The 26,182-nt window shown below is 45.5% G+C and overlaps 1 protein-coding gene across 4 annotated transcripts in view; it reads left to right on the top strand.

The window, feature by feature from the left end:
- PDE7A (phosphodiesterase 7A) overlaps positions 1 to 26,182 on the top strand; it is a 256,033-nt gene that overhangs the window by 198,088 nt on the left and 31,763 nt on the right. For all 4 annotated transcript variants that reach the window (XM_082259748.1, XM_082259747.1, XM_082259749.1 and 1 more), the window contains one exon: positions 20,838 to 20,929. In XM_082259748.1, the coding sequence (XP_082115874.1) occupies positions 20,838 to 20,929 (92 nt within the window). The remainder of the gene's footprint in view (positions 1 to 20,837; positions 20,930 to 26,182) is intronic.

Genomic DNA, 26,182 nt, shown 5'->3' with positions numbered 1-26,182 from the left:
ATCTGAGGAAAATTTGCGCACGTGAACAGAACAAATAATTTTCTTTTAAAGAGGAAGTAAACCCTCCTCTGCAAGTTGTATCTATAGGTAAGCCTATGATAAGGCTTACCTATAGGTACTGTAAATATCTCCTAAACATGTACCGTTTAGGAGATATTTACCTTAAATGCAGCCAGTGACATCACTGGCGCATGCACTCTGAAGGAACGGCCGCTGGTGCCGTTCCTTCAGAGCCCCGTGCCGTGACCGTGACGTAATCGCGGCTCCAGCCAATCATATGGCCGGATGCTGCAAACCCGGAAGAAGGGCGACAGAACATGTCGCCTATGTGAGAGGTGAGCGGTCGGCACTTCAGGGCTTCGTTTTAAATTTAGTATTTCATAATGAGCTAGTATGTGATGCATACTAGCTCATTATGGGTTTGTCTTTCAGGTGTTTTTGTTTTTTTCAAAAAGAAATTCGGAGGTTTACGACCTCTTTAGTGTGTACAGTTTTCGTACGAGAAATATCAGATACAAAAGACTGCGCGTGATCAGAAACAAAAAAAAAAAAATGCATTTGTCGTACGAGAATTTCCGTACAGTTATTTTTATCCTCAATTTACATTTGCTTTGAATCATCGAGGAAAACTGACCGATCAATTGGCCTATTTTCTTATAATATGTACCCTACTTAATAGGCAGGATCAGTACTTGTAGAAAGTGTGTGTATACATATTTGCCAACTGGCGCACACAGATATACAGTGGCAGGGCAGTCGCTCTTCTCTGGATCACATATCTGACACACGATCAGTGCTTTTGGGTAGAGGGCGCACTTGCGGCCCTTACTGTGCTGTGATTTTATTACAGCACAAGCCATTTAGTGGGTCCTGGCCAGTGATTGATCGGCAGCACCCGCTGATCGGTTCTGTCATTCAGTGAAGGGAGCTCTGTGTTGTAAACCACACATAGCTCAGATAGATCACTGACAGGCGATCTTCATGGTTTTTAATTCCCAGCAAAGCAGCGGAAAAAACAGCATGATAACTTAAAAGCAGCACATAACACACACAGTAAACATTGGAAGGCACAAATGTAACCCCTTGATCGTCCGCCCCTAGACTTTACCCCTTCCCAGCCACTGTCATTAGTACAGTAACAGTGTATAGTATTGGCACTGATCACTGTATTAGGCTCGGTTCACACTAATGCGATGCGGGAAGGCTGCGAATTCGCATCCTGTTCCCGCATCGCAAACGCCCCCTTGGCAGTTCACACTGCCATATGCGATACGCTGGGGGTGTCAATGTAATGTTAACGACACCCCCAGTTTGATCGCATATCGCAGTGCGATCTTACAGTTCGCACAGGATCGGATCGCACAAGTGTGAACCACTGTGCAATCCGATCCTGATGCGGCTCAAAAAAAGGGTCATGTGCGACTTTACTGCGGTTGCAGTGCGAATTTAGCCATACAAAGTGTATGGCTGAATTCGCACCGCACAGCCGATCGCATGTAATGAAGGAGCAGTGCGCTCCGATTATTATATGCGATTGCCGCACATATGTGAACCGGCACTTAGTGTCACTATTGATGTCCATGTCAGTTAGTGTACCCCCCAGCCAGTGTCAGCTAGTGTCAGATTTCCCGCCATACTATCACAGTCCCACTAAAGTTTGCTGATCACCGCCATTACTAATATAGAAAAAAAAAAAGTTTCTATACCAGACGCTATAACTTTCATGCAAACCAAACAATATACACTTATTGTGATTTTTTTTTTTTTTCCCCCACCAAAGACAGGTAGCAGAATACATTTTGGCCTAAATTCATGAACAAATTTAATTTTTTTTTCATTTTTTATTGGATATTTTTTTCAGTAGAAAAAAAAAAACATATATATATATTTTCCCACAATTTTTCATAATTTTTTAGTCCTATATCACAAAAAAAAGGCAGTGATGATCAAATACTGCCAAAAGAAAGCTCTATTTGTGTGAAAAAAAGATAAAAAATCTCGTTTACCAGGTAAAGTGTCGATTAGCAAAAAATGCTCTGATCTTCCAGAGGTTAAGTGGATACTTTTTATATAATTTATTGCGCAATGGCATAAAATTACAGTATTTACAAAAAATTTAACCTGGTCACAATGACAATGCTGTTTTACCTTTGCCATTTTGAACAAGTGAATTTTAATTTCAAAAGCTACAATAAATAGTGATTTTAAAGTTGTAAAGTTAGAAGGTTTTTTTATCTTCATGCATTTTATGCTTTAGGATAAACTGCTTTCTGTGTACAGCAGCCTCCCTAATACCTGAGCCCAGCTCTATACAGCGATGTTGCAGGGGTGTCTCGGCTGCCTGAGACTCTCCCTCCTGATTGGCTGAGACAGCAGCACGGTGCCATTGGCTCTCACTGCTGTAAATCAAATTCATTGAGCCAATCAGAGACAGGGGGTAGGGTCGGGCCGTAGCAGCTAGGTTTGGGTGCCCCGATAGTAAGCTGCTTGCTGTGGGGACACTCAACAGGAGGGAGGAGCCAGGAGCAGCGAAGAGGGACCCAATAAGAGGAGGATCCGATCACTCTGTGCAAAACCACTGCACAAAGCAGGTAAGTATAACCTTTTTTTAATTTTTAACCAAAAAAAACAAGACTACAATCCACTTTAAGAAGACCCCTTGTGCCAGCGTTCATTGTGAAGGATTCTCTCCCTCCTGAGCTTTGCTTGCTGTGTTGCATCATGTGGTATTGGCTATTTGTATGCAACTTTTTTACCCTTAAGCTGTTACCTTGAAATTCACCTTCAGTATGAACTAGGAAAAAACATTCTTTCTCTATCGTTCATTGACAGACGCAGCTTCATATCTTCATGACCATTGGGTTATGCTGCCCCCTACAGGAGTTGAACACTAGGCAGGAAGGTTTACCATGCATATGTGGCATAACCCTATACACTCTGCTATAGCTCTGTTTGTTTCTGCCTAGTTTAGGAGTAGGACCTAGTTCCCTGTTTAGACTTTGGTCTTGGCTGTCTATTTTGGGAACCTTTTTTTATGATTATTTTCTTTTAGTTAGAGTTCCTGGAGAATTACAAGCAACAGCCGGCTGGGTTTCGGACTGGATATTCTAGATCCTTAAGGTCTCCCAGCCTAATCAGTGAGCATGAGCAGGTTATGGGAGGTGGTCTGTTCGGAGTGGCGCCCACCTGATATGGTGGAGTAAGTGTCCCCCCAATTCCCTGGTGGTTTCTGGGTGGATGTGGGCCCCATCCATGGAATAGTCGGACCCTCGGGTATCCCTCGGTTCCCCTGGCTCTCAGGCGGACCATGGCCCCCCTTAGCTGTTCCCCCCCCCCCCTCTGTTGCAGGTTCATACCTCATGGGAGGCGGTTATGTTGCGGCCGTTCTGGGGGGGGGCATCTGTCCTGATGGGGTCTCCTTCTGGGGACCCTCCGATGCCTCTGGTATGATGACCTTCATGGGGGTCCTGGAGATCGCTTGGCTTAATGTGTAAAGTTTCGTCATTACAATGCATGGGCGGCCATGTTTCAATAGTTCCCCATAGGAATGCATGTGGCAGCCATTTTCTTGTAGTCCACGATCGCTGGACAGCAAGGGGAGACACAAAGGGCTCTAGGCATGACCCAGGTGCTTTTCATTTCCTGTGCCAAATCGTTTCTATCTTCTATCTTAGCTTCCAGGTAGTAATATTTTTGGGGTCCCTGTAGGCATTCTTCTGGCCAGTCTGGATCTGCGGACAAATCCTCGTCTGCATGAAGGGACGCCCTCACCCTTTTCTGGGGTGGGAGGACATCTTTGATTCTTTCCGGAACTGTGGACTGATCTGTTCGGGTTACAAGATCGAATTCCGGTCTCGACCGTCGGACAGGTTCTTCCCATCCAATCTACGCCTATCTCTAGACCGGTTAAGGGATCTACGAGATGCGGTACAAGACCTGTTGTAACAAGGGGCGCTTTCAGGGATTTTATTCAAACCTATTTACTGTGCCCAGAAAGGAAGGCAAAGTACGTCCAATTCTTCACTTCATTGTCAGAGAGGAGCATTATCAATTTGTGGCGTTACCCTTTGGTCTCGCCTCCGCCCCCAGGGTCTTTACCAAGGTGCTGGCTCCGGCGTTGGCATTACTGCGCCAATGGGGGATTTCGGTACTGGGATACCTGGGCGATCTCCTATTGAGGGCGGACTCTCATACAGCCCTGTCGGGCGACTGGACGACCATGGTACGGTCTCTGCAAGAATTTGGTTGGAACATCAATTTAAAAAAATCTGCCCTGATACCTGCCGTAAGACTGGATTATCTGGGCCTGACTCTGGATTCCGCCTTGGTGAGGGTCTTTCTTCCTCCAGACAAGCTGCAGAAGTTGCAGGGGGCGATCCGTTTGCTGTTGGCAAACAATTGGTCCTCTCTGCGGACTTGCATGCGGTCCTTGAGTCTGATGGTGTCAACCTTTGAGGCGGTTCCGTTTTCTCAGTTCCACACGAGACCCTTACAAAGGTCGTCAGTGCACGCGTTCACAAAATTCTACAAAGCAGATATGTTGGCATCTTCGGATGCCTCTTTTGGCCACAAGGTTTTGCAGGCTGCTGTCTAAAGAAGTTTTTTTTTTCTTTGAGGTTGTATGATTTTTCTGGGTGAGCTCCAGTTGTTCCTAGTTAAGCTCCATGCTACTTGGTTGGCTATGTTTAGCCTTGGGAAATGTAGTTCTTTTTTGCGTTGTTTTTGCCACCCCTCATGCAAATACTGCTTTGGAACGTCCAAGTGGTCATGAAGATATGAAGCTGCATCTGTCAGTGAACGATGGAGAAAACTGGACTTTTGACTTGCCTTAAAATTCTTTTCTCTGAAGTTCATTGACAGACGCAGCACCTGCCCCTCTATTTATATGTGGATGTGGTCTTCTAAAACACTACTTGCAACAAAACTGAGAGCTATAGCAGACTATGTGGGGTTATGCCTGCAGGGACTGCCCTATAGGCGTGGTAAAGAGTTTTCCTGCCTAGTGTCCTACTCCTGCAGAGGGTAGCATAACTCCATACACTCTGCTATAGCTCTGTTTGTGGTTATGAAGATATGAAGCTGCCTCTGTCAATGAACTTAAGAGAAAAGAATTTTACGATAAGTCTAAAATCCAGTTTTTCTAGGGTCTAGTGAAACCTCAGAATGTTTCCAGTGTTTTATAGTCTTGTATCCCTGTCCTTTTGATTTTTCTAGTTTGTGCCCCAATTTTCTTTGAAGGTTTACTGTCCATTTAATAGATTCGAATATCAGAATAAATTTTGTTAATGGGCTGTTGATGCTCACAGTTATGTGCATGCATTACATGTTAGCACATCCAATTGGATTTTTAACATTTTGTCACATTTAGTGGACCGCTAATTGCAATTTTAGACCAATGAAGGCTTAAAGCGGTTGTATCCCCTGTGTAAAAAAAAAAAAAACCAAAAAAAAAACCTGCAGGACAATGGCATAATGTGCCAGTATGCATCGCATACTAGCTCATTATTAAATACTTACCTTAAAACGAAGCCCCCACACGGTCGCCCTGGACACCGCTGAGGGAGCTGACATGTTCCCTCGGTGGCTCCGGCGCTGTGAGTGGCCGGAGCTGCAATGACGTCACTCCCGCGCATGCGTTCACTTTACAGCAAGGAGCTCTGAAGGTTCCGCAAGATATGCCGGACCTTCAGAGCGCATGCGCCGCTGGTTTCACCGGCTGCATGCAGGTTGATTATCTCCTAAACCCTATCCAGAAAGGAAATAAAGTCGCATGCATCCCTTGTTTCTCAATAAATCATAGCTGTCAGTGATGGGGTGGGCATAGATAAGTAATGCGTTCTAGATTGATGGGTGTTTTAAGAGGCTCCACATCCAGAGTTGTGTTGACAAAACAAGTTTATATGAGACTTTTCAGGTGCCAAACCTAGGACAAAAATATAGTTTCATATAAAAGTGGTCACAGCGAGGCGGAATCACTTTATAGGCAGTGGGAGAGGTCTTTTCGATCCCAGATCTCTTAATAAAGAGGACCGGTAATGCTTATTTCTTTTACGGATTTTTAAGGATGTTTACATTCCTTGTAATAGGAACAAAGGTGATAAAAAAAAAATTAAAGGGATATTGTAAAAATATAAAGTAAACTAAACAAGAAAAAAAAATTTTAAGCACCCCATCCCTTCAAGATTGCGCGCAGAAGCAAATGCATATACGTTTCACCCACATACAGTACCTTGCAAAAGTATTCATTTTTCGTGTTTTGTTGCCTCACAACCTGGAATTAACATGGATTGTTTGAGGATTTGCATCATTTCATTTATAGAACATGCCCGCAACTTTTGAAGATGTTTTTTTTTTATTGTAAAGCAAACAACAAATTGGAAAAACAGAAAAAGTCAATGTGCATAACTATTCACCCCCCTAAAGTCAATACTTTGTAGAGCCACCTTTTGCAGCAATTACAGCTCCAAGTCACTTTGGATAAGTCTTTATGAGCTTGCCACATCTTACCACTGAGATTTTTGCCCATTCCTCCTTGCAAAACTTCTCCAGCTCCTTCAAGTTGGATGGTTTGCGCTTGTGAACAGCAATCTTTAGGTCTGACCACAGATTTTCTATTGGGTTGAGGTCTGGGCTTTGACTAGGCCATTCCAACACATTTACATGTTTCCCCTTAAACCTCTCAAGTGTTGCTTTAGCAGTGTGTTTGAGGTCATTTTCCTGCTGGAAGGTGAACCTCTGTCCTAGCCTCAAATCAGATACAGGTTTTGCTCAAGAATATCCCCTGTATTTGGCACCATCCATCTTTCCCTCAACTCTGACCAGTTTCACGGTCCTGACTGCTGGATGGTGTTCATCTTTGATGTGATGTGTTGGGTTTGCAACAGACATAGAGTTTTCTTTGATGGGCAAAAAGTTCAATTTTAGTCTCATCAGACCAGAGCACCTTCCTCCATACATTTTGGGAGTCTCCCACATGCCTTTTTTGCAAACTCAAAAGGTGCCATTTTGTTTTTTGCTGAAAGTAATGGCTTTATTCTGGCCACTGTGCCATAAAGCCCAACTCTATGGAGCGTACGGCTTATTGTCCTCCTATGAACAGATACTCCAGTCTCTGCTGTGGAACTCTGCAGCTCCTCCAGGGTTACCTTCGGTCTCTGTACTGCCTTTCTGATTAATGCCCTCCTTGCCCTGTCTGTGAGTTTTGGTGGGCGGCCGTCTCTTGGCAGGTTTGCTGTTGTGCCATGTTCTTTCCATTTGGTTATGATCAATTTGATGGTGCTCCTGGGGATCCTCAAAGATTTGGATATTTTTTTATAACCTAACCCCTTACTTGTTTGGAGAGTTCCTTGGTCTTCATGCCAGTGTTTGGTTAGTGCCGCCTCTTGCTTAGGTGTTGCGGCCTCTAGGGCCTTTCAAAAAAGGTGTGTGTATGACAGATCATGTGACACTAAAGGCCCGTACACACGTACCGATCGTCGGCATACAAACTTCGGCGGACGAAAGATCTGCCGATTGTACGCTTGTTAGTATGGTGCCTCCGACAGCCGTCAGCGCACATTCTGCCGACAAGAGTCTGTCTTGCAAGCATTAAAATTTTTGTATGCCGACACCAGAGCGGCCGATTGTTCGCCAGTCAGTACAGAATTCGGACGACAGACCGCAGATTTGCAAGACTGGGCATGCTCAGAAAAGAAAAAACACAGGGAAAGTTAACCATTACATGACATCACTTCTGCAGTCGGCTGTAGTCGGCGGACAAAATTCTTGTGCTGTCTTTGCACTTTTCAACAGACACCGACAGCCCAGGGACAAAAGACGGCCGATCGTTCGCTGACGATCGGTACGTGTGTACGGGCCTTTAGATTGCACACAGGTGGACATCATTTCACTAATTATGTGACTTCTGAAGGTAATTGGTTGCACCAGAGCTTTTTATGGGCTTCATAACAAAGGGGGTGAATACATACGCACATGCCAATTTTCTGTTTTCTATTTCTAAAAAATAGTTTTATGTATATATTTTTCTCATTTCACTTCACCAACTTAGACTATTGTGTTCTGATCCATCACATAAAATTCAGATTAGCAAAACATTGATCCCTAAGGCTGTAATGTAACAAAATAGGTAAAAAGTCAATACTTTTGCAAGGCACTGTATGTAAACGGTGTTCAAACCACACATGTCAGATATTGTCGCGATTGTTAGAGCGAGAGCATTAACTCTTGCGCAAGACCTTCTCTGTAACTCTAAACAGGCAACCTGTAAAAGCGTCTTTAAAGCATCGCCTATGGAGATTTTTAAGTACCTTAGTTTGTCGCCATTCCACGAGCATTAGCAATTTTAAAGCATGACATGTTGGGTATCAATTTATTCAGCATAACATCATCTTTCACAATGTACAAAAAATTGGGCTAACTTTACTGGTTTTTTTTTTTTATCCATTAAAGTCTATTTTTTCCAAAAAAATTGCATTTGAAAGACCGCTGCACAAATCCAGTGTGACATAAAATATTGCAACAACCGCCATTTTATTCTCTAGGGTCTCTGCTTAAAAAATATTTATTATGTTTGGGGGTTCTGAGTAATTTTCTAGCAAAAAATACTGATTTTACTTGTAAACAACAAATGTCAGTTCCACTTTAAGACCAGCCCTTTTTCTAAGTTCAATCTCTGGCTTTTACCTATAGGTACTGTAAATATCTGCACGTTTAGGAGATATTTACTGTACATTCAGCCAGTGACACCGGACCGTTCCTTCAGAGCCTTGTGCCGTGAACAACAGCTCCCGCGTGCATGTGCGCGTTATCGTGGCTCCAACCAGTCACAGAGCTGGAGTCCGCTAAACCGGAAGCAAAATGGGTGAAGATGGGAGTGCCTGCAGCTCTGACAAAGCATACAGGCAAGTTATGACACTGTTCGGGTGGATCCTAAACCTACAGGAATAGTTGCTGGAACTGACTCATTGGAGATCTACTAAGGCTGGAGTGCAAAAACATAGGCTCACTTCTGCATAGAAATCCATTAGCTTCCAGGTTTTATTGTCAAAGCTTAAGGCCCCTTTCACACAGGCGGACCGTTCAGATCCGCCTGTCCGTTTTTTTTGGCGGATCTGAACGGTCCCCCCATGCATCTCTATTGGGCATCGGATGTCAGCGGAGACATGTCCACTGACACCCGATCCGTCAAATCTGGACGGATGGAAACCCTATTTTCTATCCGTCCAGCGGATCGGATCGGATGGGATTGGATGAGAACGGACTGACGGTCCGTTCCCATCCGATACCTCCATAGAGATGTATGGGGCTCTGACAGCTGTGTCTCCGCACACAGTGCGGAGAACAGCTGTCATTCTCCTGCTCAGCGGGGGATCGGCGGATCGATCTCCCGCTGAGAAAAACGGAGTCCGTCCGACAGACATCCTGTGTGAAAGAGCCCTAACTGAACAAGCTGAAGTTAGAAGCTAATTGGCCAGCACGAACAGCTGCACCAGATTCTGAGTGCTCCAGGTTTAGGTAATGTCCCCTATTGTTTAGAGTAGCTAGGTCTAGTCCTGAGTAGAGCTCAGGCCGGGGTGTTTGTTCCACAGTACAAACGTCAGACTTGCTGATCACAGATTTGACAGATTTGAGCTCTCCAGTCCAGGAATCTTCTGACTTTACACTTTTGCATGAGAGTTTTGGGCTTGACTGTAGCCTTCTTTAACCACTTTAAGACCGGAAGGATTTGCCCCCCTTAATGACCAGGCCCCATTTTGCGATTCGGCACTGCGTTATGTTAACGGACAATTGCGCGGTCGTGTGACGCTGTACACAAATAAAATTGACATCCTTTTGTTCCCCACAAATAGAGCTTTCTTTAGGTGGTATTTGATTATCTGTGCGATTTTTATTTTTTGCGCTATAAACAAAAAAAGACAATTTTGAAAAAAAAAAAAAAAACATTTTTCACATTCTGCTATGACATTCTCAAAAAAAAAAATGTAAAAATCAAAATTTAACATTTTAGGCCAATTTATTTTCTGCTACATATTTTTGGTAAAAAAAAAAATCACAATAAGCGTATTTTGATTGGTTTGCGCAAAATTTATCGCGTCTACTAACTACGGGAAAGATTTAGGTCATTTTTAAGGTTTTTTTTTTTTAACTAGTAATGGCGGTGATCTGTGTTTTTTTTTTTTTGCGGGACTGCAACAGGGATAAAAAGGTCCAGTACTATCAGTGAACACCTCCATCCCTAATAACAGTGCAAAGCATGAAAAAAGTTGCCCTGGGACTTTGAGTTGAGGTGATCACAGAGGGGCCGATGGATTTAGTAATATAAATTGGTTTATTGAAAGTATAACAATCATGATATATGACCACATGTACATACATGAATAAAATATGCTCGCAAGTACAGTAAACACATTGCATAGTTGAACTGGAGCATCATAAACCTCGACGCATATCGTGAGGAACATAGCTCACTTCTTCAGGAGTACATGCTCATTAACTGGTCTGAAAAGTACATAAAGTATCAATATCAATTGTAAATATATATATATATATATATATATATATATATAAATATATATATATATATATATATATATATATATATATATATATATATATAATATGTATCATATTGTCTAACAAAATATAGAGACATATGAAGGACCCTATGCTAGGAATACATACTTGCAATGGGATGAAGCCAAATTGAATGAAATGCCATTATAATCCCGTGGCGGTGGTAAAGGCACAATCCGGGAACTGAAGGCGTGGGGTGACAAACATTCCAATGGGGAGCATATGGGGGACAATAGAGACCAAGTGGTAGTGCGAAATCTCCTTGAATATCCGTGTATGCTGCTGAGACAAATGTATGCAAGTATGTAAATTTGGGTATTGCATCACATGATAATGTAGCAAAGAAAAAAGTAATGGGAGTATTTTCAAGTGTGCATGCATTACTACATCACCTGATGCAGATGACATAAATGGGAAGTGCAGTAGAAACACCAAAGGTGTAGCAGAGACATGGATATAGGGGCAGGAAAAGAAAAAGGACAATGAAAGAAAAGAGGAAAGGAAAAGAAGAAAAAAGGGGGAAGTAAAGTGGCCAATTGTGAATGAAAACATAGTGCTTAAAAGTAACAACTAAAATGTGGTGGATAAAAACAATATGAGCAGGCTGAAGAGCCAAGGTGAAAGATTGGGGTAAAGAGTGTCAAGAAAGGAGTACTAACCACATAGGTGTTGTAGGATATGAATGAGTAGGTGTTGTCCATTCGTGTTGATTGAGTGGTCTGAGAAACTCCAAGGCTACTGCCCGCCCATTTGTAGCCTATGTGGGGCGCAATCAGCACCATGCCTGCAAACCATGTCAGGTGGCTCAAGGGAGGCATGCCGGCACCACCGCGGCAGCCAGCCATCCGTCACTCAAGATGGAAATGCTGCAATGTGGACACCGTAGATGTCCGCAGGCTGCGGGCATCACGTGTCCCACGCAGGAGACCTGATGCAGATATGCAGGTGGCCCCGCTCTTAAGGAAAAAGGAGGGGGACAGCAGGGGAGGAGGGACCTCCCCTAATAGCATATCGCAGCTCCCAGAATGTACCGTGGATCACCACCAGGGGGAGTGCCAGTCAAACAGGCTGCAAACAATATGAAATAAATGGCAGATGGACAGTAGCCAGACATAGCGTAATCTAGGTTAACATTGCGGCGAACAGATTGGACCCATGACTGACATTTTTGGCACTTTTGGGGGTACCAGTGACATTACTACAGTAATCAGTGCTAAAAAAAAAATATATATATGTATGTATATATGTGTATGTATATATATATATATATATATATATATATATATATATATATACACAGTGGGTACGGAAAGTATTCAGACCCCCTTAAATTTTCCACTCTTTGTTATATTGCAGCCATTTGCTAAAATCATTTAAGTTCATTCTTCTTCCTCATGAATGTACACATAGCACCCCATACTGACAGAAAAACACAGAATTGTTGACATTGTTGCAGATTTATTAACCACTTGCCTACTTTGCACTTAAACCCCCTTCCCATCCAGACCAATTTTTAGCTTTCAGTGCTCTCACACTTTGAATGACAATTGCGCGGTCATGCAACACTCAACCCATATAAATTTTTCGTCCTTTTTTTCATAGAAATAGAGCTTTCTTTTGATGGTATTTATTCACCGCTGGGCTTTTTATTTTGTGCGCTATAAATGAAAAAAGACCGCAAATTTAAAAAAAAAAAACGTTTTTTTTTTAGTTTCTGTTATAAAATTTTGCAAATTAGTAATTTTTCTTCATAAATTTTGGCCAAAATGTATACTTCTACATATCTTTGGTAAAAATAACCCAAATAAGTGTACATTATTTGGTCTGCGTGAAAGTTAGAGAGTCTACAAGTTATGGTGCTAATCATTGAAAATTGATCACACCTAATGTAGTGACAGCCTATCTCACTTCTTGAGACCCTAACAAGCCAGGAAAGTACAAATGACCCCCAAATGACCCCTTTTTGGAAAGTAGACATTCCAAGGTATTTAATAAGAGGCATGGTGAGTTTTTTGAAGTTGTCATTTTTTTCCCACAATTCTTTGCAAAATTAATTTTTTTTTTTTTTTTTTTTTTACAAAATTGTCATATTCAACAGGTTATTTCTCTCACATGGCATATGCATACTTACAACTACACCCCAAAACACATTCTGCTACTCCTCCTGAGTATGGCGATACCACATGTGTGAGACTTTTTTACAGCCTGGCCACATACAGAGGTCCAACATTGAAGTAGCACCTCCAGGCGTTCTCGGAGCATAAAATACACTTTTCATTTCTCAACCACCTATTACACTTTTGAAGGCCCTGGAGCACCAGCACAATGGAAAAGCCCACTAAATGACCCCATTTTGGAAAGCAAACACCCCAACGTATAATCTATGAGGCATAATGAGTCTTTTGAACATGTCATTTTTTTTCCGGAATCTTTCGGAAAATGTGGAAAAAAAATGAAAACGCATTTTTTTTACACAAAGTTGTCAATTTATAAGATATTTCCAACACATAGCATGTACATAGCAAAAATGACACCCCAAAATACATTCTGCTACTCCTCCTGAGTATGACGATACCACATGTGTGAGACTTTTTTACAGCCAGGCCACATACAGAAGTCCAACATTGAAGTAGCACCTCCAGGCGTTCTCGGAGCATAAAATACACTTTTCATTTCTCAACCACCTATTACACTTTTGAAGGCCCTGGAGCACCAGCACAATGAAAAAGCCCACTAAATGACCCCATTTTGGAAAGCAAACACCCCAACGTATAATCTATGAGGCATAATGAGTCTTTTGAACATGTCATTTTTTTCCGGAATCTTTCGGAAAATGTGGAAAAAAAATGAAAACGCATTTTTTTTACACAAAGTTGTCCATTTATAAGATATTTCCAACACATAGCATGTACATAGCAAAAATGACACCCCAAAATACATTCTGCTACTCCTCCTGAGTATGGCGATACCACATGAGTGAGACTTTTACGCAGTCAGGTCACATACAGAGGCCCAACATGCAAAGACACATAGCATGCACATACCATGAATTACCATGAATTACACCCCACAATACATTCTGCTGAGCAAAGGGTAAACAAAAGCTTACCTGTAGTTTTAGAAGCGCAGTTGTCCACAGGAGTTGAGTCCAGGCAGCAGGCAGGGACTTGGTCAGCAACAGTGCATGCAATTCTCCAGGCAAGGATACCAGTCCAGTGTCAGTGCATGCGGCAGGCAGAGGCATGATGGCAGTAAGTCCTGCAGGCAGAAGTAGGGCCTCTGTCGGGATAGAATGGGGACAGGGGTAGAGGCTTCTCCCACCCAAATCGCTTTGAAGCCTCCGGGATCCAAACCCTAATCTGAGAAGAAGAAAAACAAAACAAATTGTTTTCTTCATCCAGAAAAACATTTCTGGTCCCCTCACATATGCGAGACCCCTGTGGTATGAATCCCACTACTTCCAGAGGCAGGCAAAAATCGTGGTCAAACAGTCCAGGGTCAGTTCCAGAGCAGGCAGAGGTAGGTACAAAATCGGCAGGCAAAGGCGTGGTCAAATAACAGTCCAGGGTCAGTTCCAGATCAGGCAGAGGTATGAACAGAATCAGCAGGCAGAAGCATGGTCAAAAAACAGGCCAGGGTCAGTTCCGGAGCAGGCAGACATAGGTACAAAATCAGCAGGCAAAGGCGTCGTTGTATAACAGTCCAGGGTCATTTCAGGAGCATACAGTGGCATAAGGGGTGAAAGCGGAGGACTACGTTTACCATACTAATAATTTAGACAAGTATGGTAACGGCGGAAACAGTCGTCTACACAGAGGCCTGGTTGGGAAGGACACTGGGGACAATAATAGCGGGTGTCTTTTCGAATTCCTGCCTTGGTACACACCCTACATTTTTTCTGCCGTTTTTGGTCTCTTTGTGTGGGAGGGATTTTACTTGGAAAATGGCGTTCAGACAGTCTGCTTATTACGTCAGATCTAATGTTTTCTGGTGGGCCGTTTGGAAATATGAGGGTTGTGAAGATTTCCTCCAGGTAATAAAGGAAGGGTTGGGGGCTTTCGGTGGATTTGCGGTATAAAATGTAGGAATTGTATATGGCCAAATGAAAAATATAAATTGCTACTTTTTTGTACCAATGATAGGTACGTCTTGTGGGTAGATAGGGTTCCATCATTTGGTCGTTGAAATCCACTCCCCCCATGAATAAGTTGTACTCATGTACACATGTTGGCTTTCGGACTGGGCCATTCCTTCGTCGGGATTCCACATAGTTGTCATTGTGGATCGAAGACAACATGTACACGTCTCTTCTGTCCCTCCACTTCACAGCCAGAACTTCCTCATTTCTCAGACTCGCCGTCTCCCCTCTTCTCAGCTTGGTGTTTACTAGCCTTTGAGGAAAGCCTTTCCGTTTTTTTCGGACCGTGCCACATGCAGGAGTCTTCTTTCTGTGAAGGTTTCGGAACAGGGGCAAACTGGTGTAGAAATTGTCTACGTACAGGTGGTAGCCTTTTTCAAGGAGGGGGTAAATGAGGTCCCAAACGACTTTCCCGCTTGATCCCATGTAGTCCGGACATTCAGGGGGATGCAGCTGGGTGTCCTTCCCTTCGTACACCCTGAAGGCATAGGTGTACCCTGTGGCTCGGTCACATAGTTTGTAAAGCTTCACCCCATAGCGGGCCCGTTTGCTGGGAATGAATTGTTTGATGCCCAGCCTGCCGGTAAATTTAACAAGGGACTCATCCACACATATATTTTGGTCTGGGGTAAATAATTGAGGGAATATTTCTGAAAAATAATTTAGAAGTGGCCGAATTTTGAACAGCTTGTCAAATGCTGGGGAATTTCGGGGAGGGCACTGGGTATTGTCGTTGAAATGGAGGAACCTCATGATCATCAGATACCTGGCCCTGGGCATTACTGCAGAGTAGATGGGCATATGGTAGATTGGTTTGGTTGACCAATATGCTTGCAGTTCGTTTTTTTTATTGAGTCCCATGTTGAGGGTGAGGCCTAAAAATATCTTGAACTCCTCCACCGTTGGGTCTCTCCACTCAAAGGGACGGGAATAAAAAGATGTGGGGTTACTCTGGATAAATTGATGTGCATACAGGTTGCACTGGGCCACAATGGACGTCAGCAGGTCCTCCGTAAAAATTAAACGAAAATAGTCAATTGGGGCAAAGTTCTCAGTGTTGACCTGGACTCCTGGCTGGGCAGTGAAAGGGGGGATGATGGCTTCTCCTGAGTTGGGAGGAAGCCACAGGGGGTTCAGAAGGGCATAGGGAAGGCTGGCGTTGGTCCTAACCCTTTGGGGGCGAGGTGACACCCCACTTGAGCTTGGCCTTTCTTGCCGAGGCACTGTGGTGCTGGTGGATGGCACTGCGGAGCTGGTGGATGGCACCGCGGAGCTGGTGGATGGCACTGCCTCCTCCTCACCAGAACGCCTTCGTTTGGCAGGCGGGCAGTATTCCTCCTCGTCGGAGTCGGTCTGCGTCCCGCTGCTAATGACCGGCTCGTAATTTACTTCGGAGTCAGACTCTGACTCCGAAGATTCCGAAGCAGAAAGCTCCCTGTCCATGTCCTCACTGATTATATTGAAGGCCTCCTCGGCTGAGAAAAATTTTTTTGCCATCGTTGGTGACACTGATGGGCACGGTGACACTGATGGGCACGGTTAAACTGGCTCACTGATGGGCACTGTGATGGGCACACTGATGGGCTCTGTGGGCACACTGATGAGCACACTTATGAGCACTGATGAGCGCTGTGGGCACACTGAGCACTGGGCGGCACTGATGAGCACTGGGCGGGCACTGATGAGCACTGGGCGGGCACTGATGGGCACACTGGTGGGCACTGGGCGGCACTGATGAGCACTGGGCGGCACTGATGAGCACTGGGCGGCACTGATGAGCACTGGGCGGCACTGATGGGAACACTGGTGGGCACTGGGCACACTTATGAGCACTGGGCGGCACTGATGAGCACTGGGCGGCACTGATGAGCACTGGGCGGCACTGATGAGCACTGGGCGGCACTGATGGGCACACTTATGAGCACTGGGCGGCACTGATGAGCACTGGGCGGCACTGATGAGCACTGGGCGGCACTGATGAGCACTGGGCGGCACTGATGAGCACTGGACGGCACTGATGAGCACTGGGCGGCACTGATGAGCACTGGGCGGCACTGATGAGCACTGGGCGGCACTGATGAGCACTGGACGGCACTGATGGGCACACTTATGAGCACTGGGCGGCACTGATGAGCACTGGGCGGCACTGATGAGCACTGGGCGGCACTGATGGGCACACTTATGAGCACTGGGCGGCACTGATGAGCACTGGGCGGCACTGATGAGCACTGGACGGCACTGATGAGCACTGGGCGGCACTGATGGGCACACTTATGAGCACTGGGCGGCACTGATGAGCACTGGGCGGCACTGATGAGCACTGGGCGGCACTGATGAGCACTGGGCGGCACTGATGGGCACACTTATGAGCACTGTGCGGCACTGATGAGCACTGGGCGGCACTGATGAGCACTGGGCGGCACTGATGAGCACTGGGCGGCACTGATGGGCACACTGGGCGGCAGTGATGAGCACTGGGCGGCAGTGATGAGCACTGGGCGGCAGTGATGAGCACTGGGCGGCACTGATGAGCACTGGGCAGGCACTGATGGGCACTGGTGGGCACACTGGTGGGCACTGATGAGACTGGGCACACTGATGGCACACTGGTGGGCACACTGGTGGGCAATGGTGGGCACTTTTTTTGCACTTACGATCTCTCCTCTCCTCACACTGCAGTCTGTGTGTGAGGAGGGAGAGCTGGCAATGAGTGATGATCTCAAATGTTTACATTTGAGATCATCTCTCATTGGATGCCTCGATCGTGACGAATGGCCGCTGTGATTGGCCATTCGTCACGATCTGTGATTGGCTGTGTCCAAGGGACACGGCCAACACAGATTATCCCCGGTGCGCGCTCGCGGGAGCGCGCGGGGAGTCTGTTACTACCGAGGCAATGACAGATGATCTCATATGTTTACATATGAGATCATCTCTCATTGGATGCCTCGATCGTGACGAATGGCCGCTGTGATTGGCCATTCGTCTCGATCTGTGATTGGCTGTGTCCAAGGGACACGGCCAACACAGCTTCTGCCCGATGTGCGCTCGCGGGAGCGCGCGGCGGGCGTGTTTATGGGAGGCCGTTTAAAAACGGCCTCCCGAAAATTCAAGTCCGCGCTGCAGCCGTATATAGGCTGTAGCGCGGATGTGAGAAGGTTAAAAAAGAAAAACTGAAATATCACATGGTCCTAAGTATTCAGACCCTTTGCTGTGACACTCATATATTTAACAGGTGCTTTCCATTTCTTCTGATCATCCTTGAGATGGTTCTACACCTTCATTTGAGTCCAGCTGTGTTTGATTATACTGATTGGACTTGATTAGGAAAGCCACACACCTGTCTATATAAGACCTTCCAGATCACAATGCATGTCAGAGCAAATGAGAATCATGAGGTCAAAGGAACTGCCTGAAGAGCTCAGAGACAGAATTGTGGCAAGGCACAGATCTGGCCAAGGTTACAAAAAGATTTCTGCTGCACTTAAGGTTCCTAAGAGCACAGTGGCCTCCATAATCCTCAAGTGGAAGACGTTTGGGACGACCAGAACCCTTCCTAGAGCTGGCCTTCCGGCCAAACTGAGATATCGGGGGAGAAGAGTCTGGGTGAGAGAGGTAAAGAAGAACCCAAAGATCACTGTGGCTGAGCTCCAGAGATGCAGCCAGGAGATGGGAGAAAGTTGTAGAAAGTCAACCATCACTGCAGCCCTCCACCAGTCGGGGCTTTATGGCAGAGTGGCCCGACGGAAGCCTCTCCTCATTGTAAGACACATGAAAGCCCGCATGGAGTTTGCTAACAAACACCTGAAGGACTCCAAGATGGTGAGAAATAAGATTTTCTGGTCTGATGAGACCAAAATAGAACTTTTTGGCCTTAATTCTAAGCGGTATGTGTGGAGAAAACCAGGCACTGCTCATCACCTGTCCAACAGTCCCAACAGTGAAGCATGGTGGTGGCAGCATCATGCTGTGGGGGTGTTTTTCAGCTGCAGGGACAGGACGACTGGTTGCAATCGAGGGAAAGATGAATGCGGCCAAGTACAGGGATATCCTGGACAAAAACCTTCTCCAGAGTGCTCTGGACCTCAGACTGGGCCGAAGGTTTACCTTCCAACAAGACAATGACCCTAAGCACACAGCTAAAATAACGAAGGAGTGGCTTCACAACAACTCCGTGACTGTTCTTGAATGGCCCAGCCAGAGCCCTGACTTAAACCCAATTGAGCATCTCTGGAGAGACCTAAAAATGGCTGTCCACCAACGTTTACCATCCAACCTGACAGAACTGGAGAGGATCTGCAAGGAGGAATGGCAGAGGATCCCCAAATCCAGGTGTGAAAGACTTGTTGCATCTTTCCCAAAAAGACTCCTGGCTGTATTAGATCAAAAGGGGGCTTCTACTAAATACTGAGCAAAGGGTCTGAATACTTAGGACCATGTGATATTTCAGTTTTTCTTTTTTAAGAAATCTGCAACAATGTCAACAATTCTGTGTTTTTCTGTCAGTATGGGGTGCTATGTGTACATTCATGAGGAAGAAGAATGAACTTAAATGATTTTAGCAAATGGCTGCAATATAACAAAGAGTGAAAAATTTAAGGGGGTCTGAATACTTTCCGTACCCACTGTGTGTATATATATATATATATATATATATATATATATATATATATATATATATATATATATATATATATATATATATATATATATATATATATATATATATACACACACACACACAGTTGATCATATATTCAGTCATGTGTCATATGTTTCATATAAAGTCCCAATGTCGTCCTTTTTTTTTGCTATAGATATAGGGATGGAGGAGCATGACAACTTTGTCATGCGCTTCATTTAAAGTCCCAAAACCCCCCTTTACCCAATTTGTAAGATTGAAGTGGTTGCAAACCCTTACATACTGTATACCCAGTAAAGTGACTGGCCTCAGGTGATTTATGGAAATGAAATACATCCTCCTATATAAGTTGTGCCTGTTTATTTGCAGTCTTCTCTTCTCTACAGCCATTCAGAGTGCAGAATTTATACAGCTTGTCTGAGCGGTCAGAAAAAAATGGGGTAGAGAGCTGAGGCTGTCAATCAGCTGGAGATCCCTCCCCTGTCACCTTTTTTTCCTCTTGGTGTTAAGAAAACATGTGATTCAGGCTGAAGAACAAAGCAGCGGACAGAAATGACACTTAGTGCTCTGGATAGAGACAAGTACTCACTATAGATGGATATGCTTTGTGCATATTACATGTCTGAGGTTTACAACCACTTTACTCTGCTGCCTCTAACATGGCCTGGAAGGCAGCATGCCGTACTCCTCGGAGCTCCTGCAGTGAGTCTGTTTACCTTTTGCTCTGTAGTAGCCGTGATCACTTAGCAGTCTCATGTAATTTGTCTCCAGCCTATTAACTGAAGTATGTCCCCAGTACTCCTGTAGCATGTTAGCAGCCTGTAGCCATTTCCTATTGCATGTTTGTCGTCTAACAGTTTTCTGTAGCATTACATTCACTGGATTAAATAACTGCTGACAGGTATGAAGTGTAGACACAAAGAGGTTCAGATCTTTCGGTGATGGCTGAATCCCTGGCACTTCTGACACACCAATCCTATGCACTATTAGTGATAAAACTTGTCCGCCCCTACTTTACTTCTGCACCTTTGTTAATTTTTTTTTTTATTTTATTTTTTTTTTAATAATGAGATCACACAATAGCAATAGCTCACAAAATAGTAATGGACCAATAGTAATGTGGAGACCCCAAACTCTCCTCAGAAGTACTGGAGCTTTGCCTAAATGGTTTGGCAGTAACAATGTGATCTTAATTGGTTCTGTAGCACCTCTAGGTCCTTACGCTTTATTCCTGCAACAGATATTCCCTTTCTATTTATTGAGGATATAATGCAGTGTAACTTGTTTTGCTTAGTTTAGGGGACAGTTTGTAATAAGGATTTGTTTGGCTGACAGCAGATTAATAGGTATGTGGTGTATATCATGGCTGAGGTTCAGTGTTCTTACTCAAGAATGTTGTGTACTATATAAATAATAATCTAAGTATATAATTTAGTCTTTGCTGCTAGTTTTTTTCTAATGCTTGTCTGTCTGTTTGCTTTTTAGAATACCTCAGTATTAGAAAACCACCACTGGAGGTCAGCAGTGGGATTGTTGCGAGAATCTGGTTTGTTTGCACACATGTGTTTGGAAGAAAGGTATGCTGCTAATATTTTTCCTTCTAGTTGGTTAATATGAAATGTTTGTTCTTTACATTATTCTGTGATATTCAGAGCATCAATTAACTTCACAAGAATATTACCAGCATAAGCTTCTTTTTTCTGTGTCTAATATCTGTTGATCATTACTGAAAAGTTCGTATTTCTCTTTCGTTCATTGACAGACACAGCTCTTCTTAACCATTGGGTTATACTGCCCCCCTACAGGAGTAGGACACTTGGCAGAAAAAAATTCTGGCTGTGCCTATGGGCAGTCCTAGGGGGTATACTGCTTCTCTCTGCTATAGATACTCTGGTTCCTGGTATGGTAAGTGACTGTCCCCCTTTTCCCCCTGGAGGGTTTTTGTGGTGGACGTGGGCCGCTCCATGGGATCTCCCCACCTGATCCCCTCTTTGATGCTGCGGGGCCCTCCGGGGTCCCATCCATCCATCGATGCACTGACGGAAGTCCTGGAGTCCTTAGTGTCCCGGGGGGGGGGGGGGGGGGGCTTTCCCCTGCCTCATCTGTCTCATCAGATTCTGAATCTGATTCGACCGCCGCGGTTGTGGATCACCCTGCTGGGTCTGGGACCAAGTGCACTGAATCCTCAGATAGTGAAGGAGGATTCCTCCACTTCTGCAACCACTTACAACAAAGGTGCTGGTGGATGCACTGTAGTAGCTGTGTGTGAGCCCTTAAAGATGGAGGACACAGCTGAAGCTGCAACGGAGGCGCAGGTTCCCTTTGGCATTCACAAACCATCCAGAGCAGAAAGGGTGCTCCCTTTCCCCTCCTCCTATTTTAAACCGAATTGTCACAAAATAGTGGGGACAACCAAGGTGTCCCCATGGGGTCCCTAAGCAATTTTGCTAGGTGATACCCCTATGAGGAGTCCCTACTTAAGAGGTGGACTGTTCCACAGGTAGGGGACCCTCCGGTTTTCAGATTGAACAAGGCAACCATGATTCCGGTTGAAGAGTCCCTGGCCTTTCAGGACCCAGCTGACAGGAAGGCTGAGGCTGTAGCCTGCAATATGTTCATTGGTTTGGCACCTATATTCACCATTGCCCTGGTGTCGCAGATTTTTATCGAATGGGCTAGGCTTTTGCGCCGTGACCTGGAGGGGGAGTAGCTCCCCCCTGCCTTTGCTGAGCTGGCAGACCAGCTGGTCCAGGGGCTGCAGTTTATCTGTGATATCTCTTTGGAAACGGCTCCCTCTTTTGGCTCAAATGCTGGTCTGCGGACCAAACTTCTAAAAAGGCCTTGACTGATCTTCCCTTTCAAGGAGATCAACTGTTTGGTGCTACCCTGGATGACATCATTAAAGGTCTCTCAGGGGGGAAGAGTACCTTTCTTCCACAGACTATTAAGGGCAAGGACCCTTGTCGTAGATGTGGGTCCTCCTTCTCGGCTCATAAGAAGTTTTTTCATCGCTCCGTGTCGACTGACAAGGGATCAGAGCCCTTCGTGGCCTCGGATCCAAATGAACATGGTCTGGCAAGTCAAGAGTGGGCTTCTCCAGACCCGCGGACAAGGCCCCCTCAGCATGAAGGTGCACCCTCACCGGTATCTGGGGTGGGAGAACGTCTTCGCTGGTTCCTGGACCCGTGGACTCCCCTGGTACAAGTCAGGTGGGTCCACAAGGTCATTCAGTCCACCTACAAGATCGAGTTTTTTATTCTTACCCTCCGATAAGGTTCTTCCTTCCAATGTGTAACTGTCCCCAGTCAGTTTACAGGCTCTTTTTGGGGCCGCACAAGACCTTTTACTTTAGAGGATGATGTTCCCAGTTCCAACTTTGGAACATTTTCAAGGGTTTTATACAAAAGCTGTTTACAGTCCTCAGGAAGGAAAGCAAGGTGCGTCCAATACTGGACCTCAAGGCGCTGAACAGCTTTGTGCGGGTGCAGAAGTTCAGAATGGAGTGCGTTCGTATGGTGGTGGCTTCCCTCCATCGGGAATTTTTTCTTGCCGCCATCGACATCAAGGATGCTTACCTTCACATTCCAATATGTGTCGGTCTCCAGCGCTTCCTCACCTTTGCCGTGGGAGAGGAGCATTATCAGTTTGTGGCGTTACTTCTTGGTCTCGCTTATGCTACTCGGGTCTTCACGAAAGTGTTGGTCCCCGATGCTAGCATTGTTATGCCAATGGGGGATCGCAGTACTGGGCTATTTGGATGACCTCCTTCTGGGAGGAGAGTCTCCTACTGCTCTGGTGAAAAACCTGGAAATCACCATACGAGCTTGAGGGTGTTTGGCTGGATTCTGAATTTTCAAGTCTGCTCTGGTTTCGTCCACAAAGCTGAACTATCTGGGTCTGACTCTGGACTCAACCTTTGTCTAGAGGAAGGAGCACTCTGGCTAACTCCAGAAACTGCAGGCTGTAATTCGTCTCCTGCTGTCCAGCAGATGGTAATCCCTACCGGCTTTCATGCGGGTTCTGGGCCTGATCGTGTCTACCTTTTGAGGCGGTTCCGTTTGCACAGTTCCATACGAGGTCCCTGCAAGGAAGATTCTGGCCAAATGAGACAAGAATCCGCAGTCTCTGGACAATCAGATCCAGCTGAGGCAGGGAAATGAATGAGTCCCTGGTATGGTGGCTTCGTTCCTTCGGCACTTTGGCTGGGTAAATCCCTTCCTCCCCTTGTATTAGACAGTGGTCACCACGGATGCCAGCCTGTCCAGGTGGGAAGATGTCCTCCTCAAAATTTCTGCTCAGGGGGTCTGGACACTGAATGAGTCTAGACTACTGATCAATGTCTTGGTACTCCAAGCAATCAGACTGTGCCTGGAACATTGGACAGACCATCTTCAGGAATGTCTAGTGCGCATTCAGTCGGACAATGCCACGTCTGTGGCTTATGTCAATCACCAGGGGGGCACAAGAAGTGTCCTGGAGGTAGCGGGCATTTTAAGGTGGCCTGAATGGTTCGTTCCAGCCCTCTCCGCTGTACACATTCCTGGGGTGGAAAACTGGCAGGCGGATTACCTCAGTCGACTGGTTGGCCCAAGGGGAGTGGCCCCTTCCTCCCAAGGTGTTCCATCAGTTGTGTCTCCAGTAGTGCATCCCTGAGGTGGATCTGTTGGCGTCCCGGCTCAACAGAAAGGTGCAGAGGTTTGTGGTTCAGTCACGCGACCCTCTGGGGAACGCCACGGATTCGCTGGTGGCCCCGTGGGGTCCGTATCGTCTGATTTTACACCTTCCCTCCTCTCAAGCTTTTGCCAAGACTTTAACACCGAATAGAGGCAGAAGGTTTTCCGGTCATCATCTTAGTGGGCCGGACTGGCTTCGCTGGGCTTGGTACGCCTATCTGGTGCAGCTGGTCACCGACGTTCCTTGATTGATTGCTTTTTCTCAGAGAGGATCGGCTGTCCCAAGGACCAATCTTCCATCCTGCTTAACAGTCGCTGACTTTGACGGCTTGGCTGTTGAATACCAGGTGATGATGGATAGAGGTTTTTCTGAGTCAGTGATTCTAACACTGTTAAAAGCTAGGAAATCTACTTCTAGGAAGATCTACCATCATACGTGGAAGACGTACATTACGTGGTGTGAGTCCCTTGGGGTTCATCCTCGTTCTTTTTTGGGTGGCTTGGATCTTGACCTTCCTTCCAGGGGGGGGGGGGGGGGTTTAAGCAGAATCTGGCCTTTAGTACTATCAAGGGTCAGGTGTCGGCCGTAGCGGTCTTCTTTTCACGGCCCTTGGCCACATACTGCTTGGCGTGTACTTTTCTTCAGGGAGTTAGGCACTTGACCCCTCCAGTGCGGTCTCTGTTGCCACCTTGGGACCTCAGTTTGGTGCTCTGTCCTCCAGAAGCCTCCTTTTCTCTTCAGAAGATTCCCCTGCTTGCGCTGTCCCAGAAGGTGGCCTTTTTGGAGGGCTTTCACCTCTGTGCGCAGGGTGTCGAAATTGGTGGCTTACCCTGTCGTTCACCTTACTTGGTGGTTCACAGTGATAAGGTGGTTCTTCGCCCCTGTCTGTCGTTCCTTCCTCAGGTTGTCACTGATTTTCATTTGAATGAAGACATCGTGTTGCCTTTCCTGTGTCCCAGGCCAAAACATCTGAAGGAAATTGCTTTTGTATGCTTTGGATGTGGTCCGGTCGATTAGGGTGTACCTGGCGGCTACAGAGTCTTTTAGGAAATCGGACTTCCTATTTTTGCTTACAGGAGGGCCTCCGAAAGGATTTTCCACTTCTCTGCGACCATTTCCAGATGGATTAGACAAACTGTGATTCAGGCCTATTCCATCAAGGGTCAGGTTCCTCCTTTGCCTGTCAAGGCGCACTCTACTCGGACGCTCAGAGCCTCCTGGGCCTCCTGTCATCAGGCGTTAGTGACGCAGGTTTGCAAGGAAGTCACCTGGTCGTTGGTGCACACTTTCAAAAAGTTCTATAAAGTGGATGTGTTGACATCTACGTATGCTTCCTCTGGCCGCAAGGTTTTGCAGGCTGCTGTTTAGAGGACATGGTCCTCTTTTGAGGGTTTGTTTTTTTCAGGTGAGCGCCAGTTGTTTTGGTTGAGCTCCTGTTTACCTGGTTGGCAATACTTAGCCTTGGGAATTTATTTTCCGCTGTTCCCACACCTTATGTTTAACACTGCTTTGGAATGTCCCAATGGTTGAAAAGTACAGGAGCTGTATGCCTCAATGAACGAAAGCGAAAGTGGGATTTTTGACTTACTGTAAAATCCATTTCTGATGTTCATTGGACACAGCACCCACCCCTCTGTGGAGTTGTAATTCTTCTAAAAATGCTTGTACCAAAATTGAGTACCTATAGCAGAGAGAGGGAGTATACCCCCTGAGACTGCCCATAGGCATAGCCAGTCTTTTTTTTTTTTTTTTTTTTTTTTTTTTCCTAGTGTCCTACTCTTGTAGGGGGCAGTATAACCCAGTGGTTAAGAAGATCAGGAGCTCTGTCCATCAATGAACATCAGACAGAGAAATTGATTTTACAGCAAGTCCAAAATCCCATTTTTTTCCACTGCACTATTAACTGATTTTGGTATTATACGGATTACACTACAATACTAGAAGCAGCTCTGTAAGAAAAACAGGGCCAAGCTCCACCAACTGCAGTTACCATGACCCCTGGCATTCTCGTGGGTAGGGAAATAATCATATCTTTGGCTTAGCTGTGAAGGCAGGAAAAATTGGACCCCAGTAACACAAAAGAAAAAAAGTGGGCATCTTACTGTGTCTGTAGGTGGGAATTTTACTTTGGCTGTGAAACAATCATGAATTACTGC

The sequence above is a fragment of the Pelophylax lessonae genome, assembly GCF_965119305.1.
Source record: "Pelophylax lessonae genome assembly, chromosome: 5".
NCBI classification, from domain to species: domain Eukaryota; kingdom Metazoa; phylum Chordata; class Amphibia; order Anura; family Ranidae; genus Pelophylax; species Pelophylax lessonae.
This window is presented reverse-complemented; position numbering and strand designations above follow the sequence as displayed.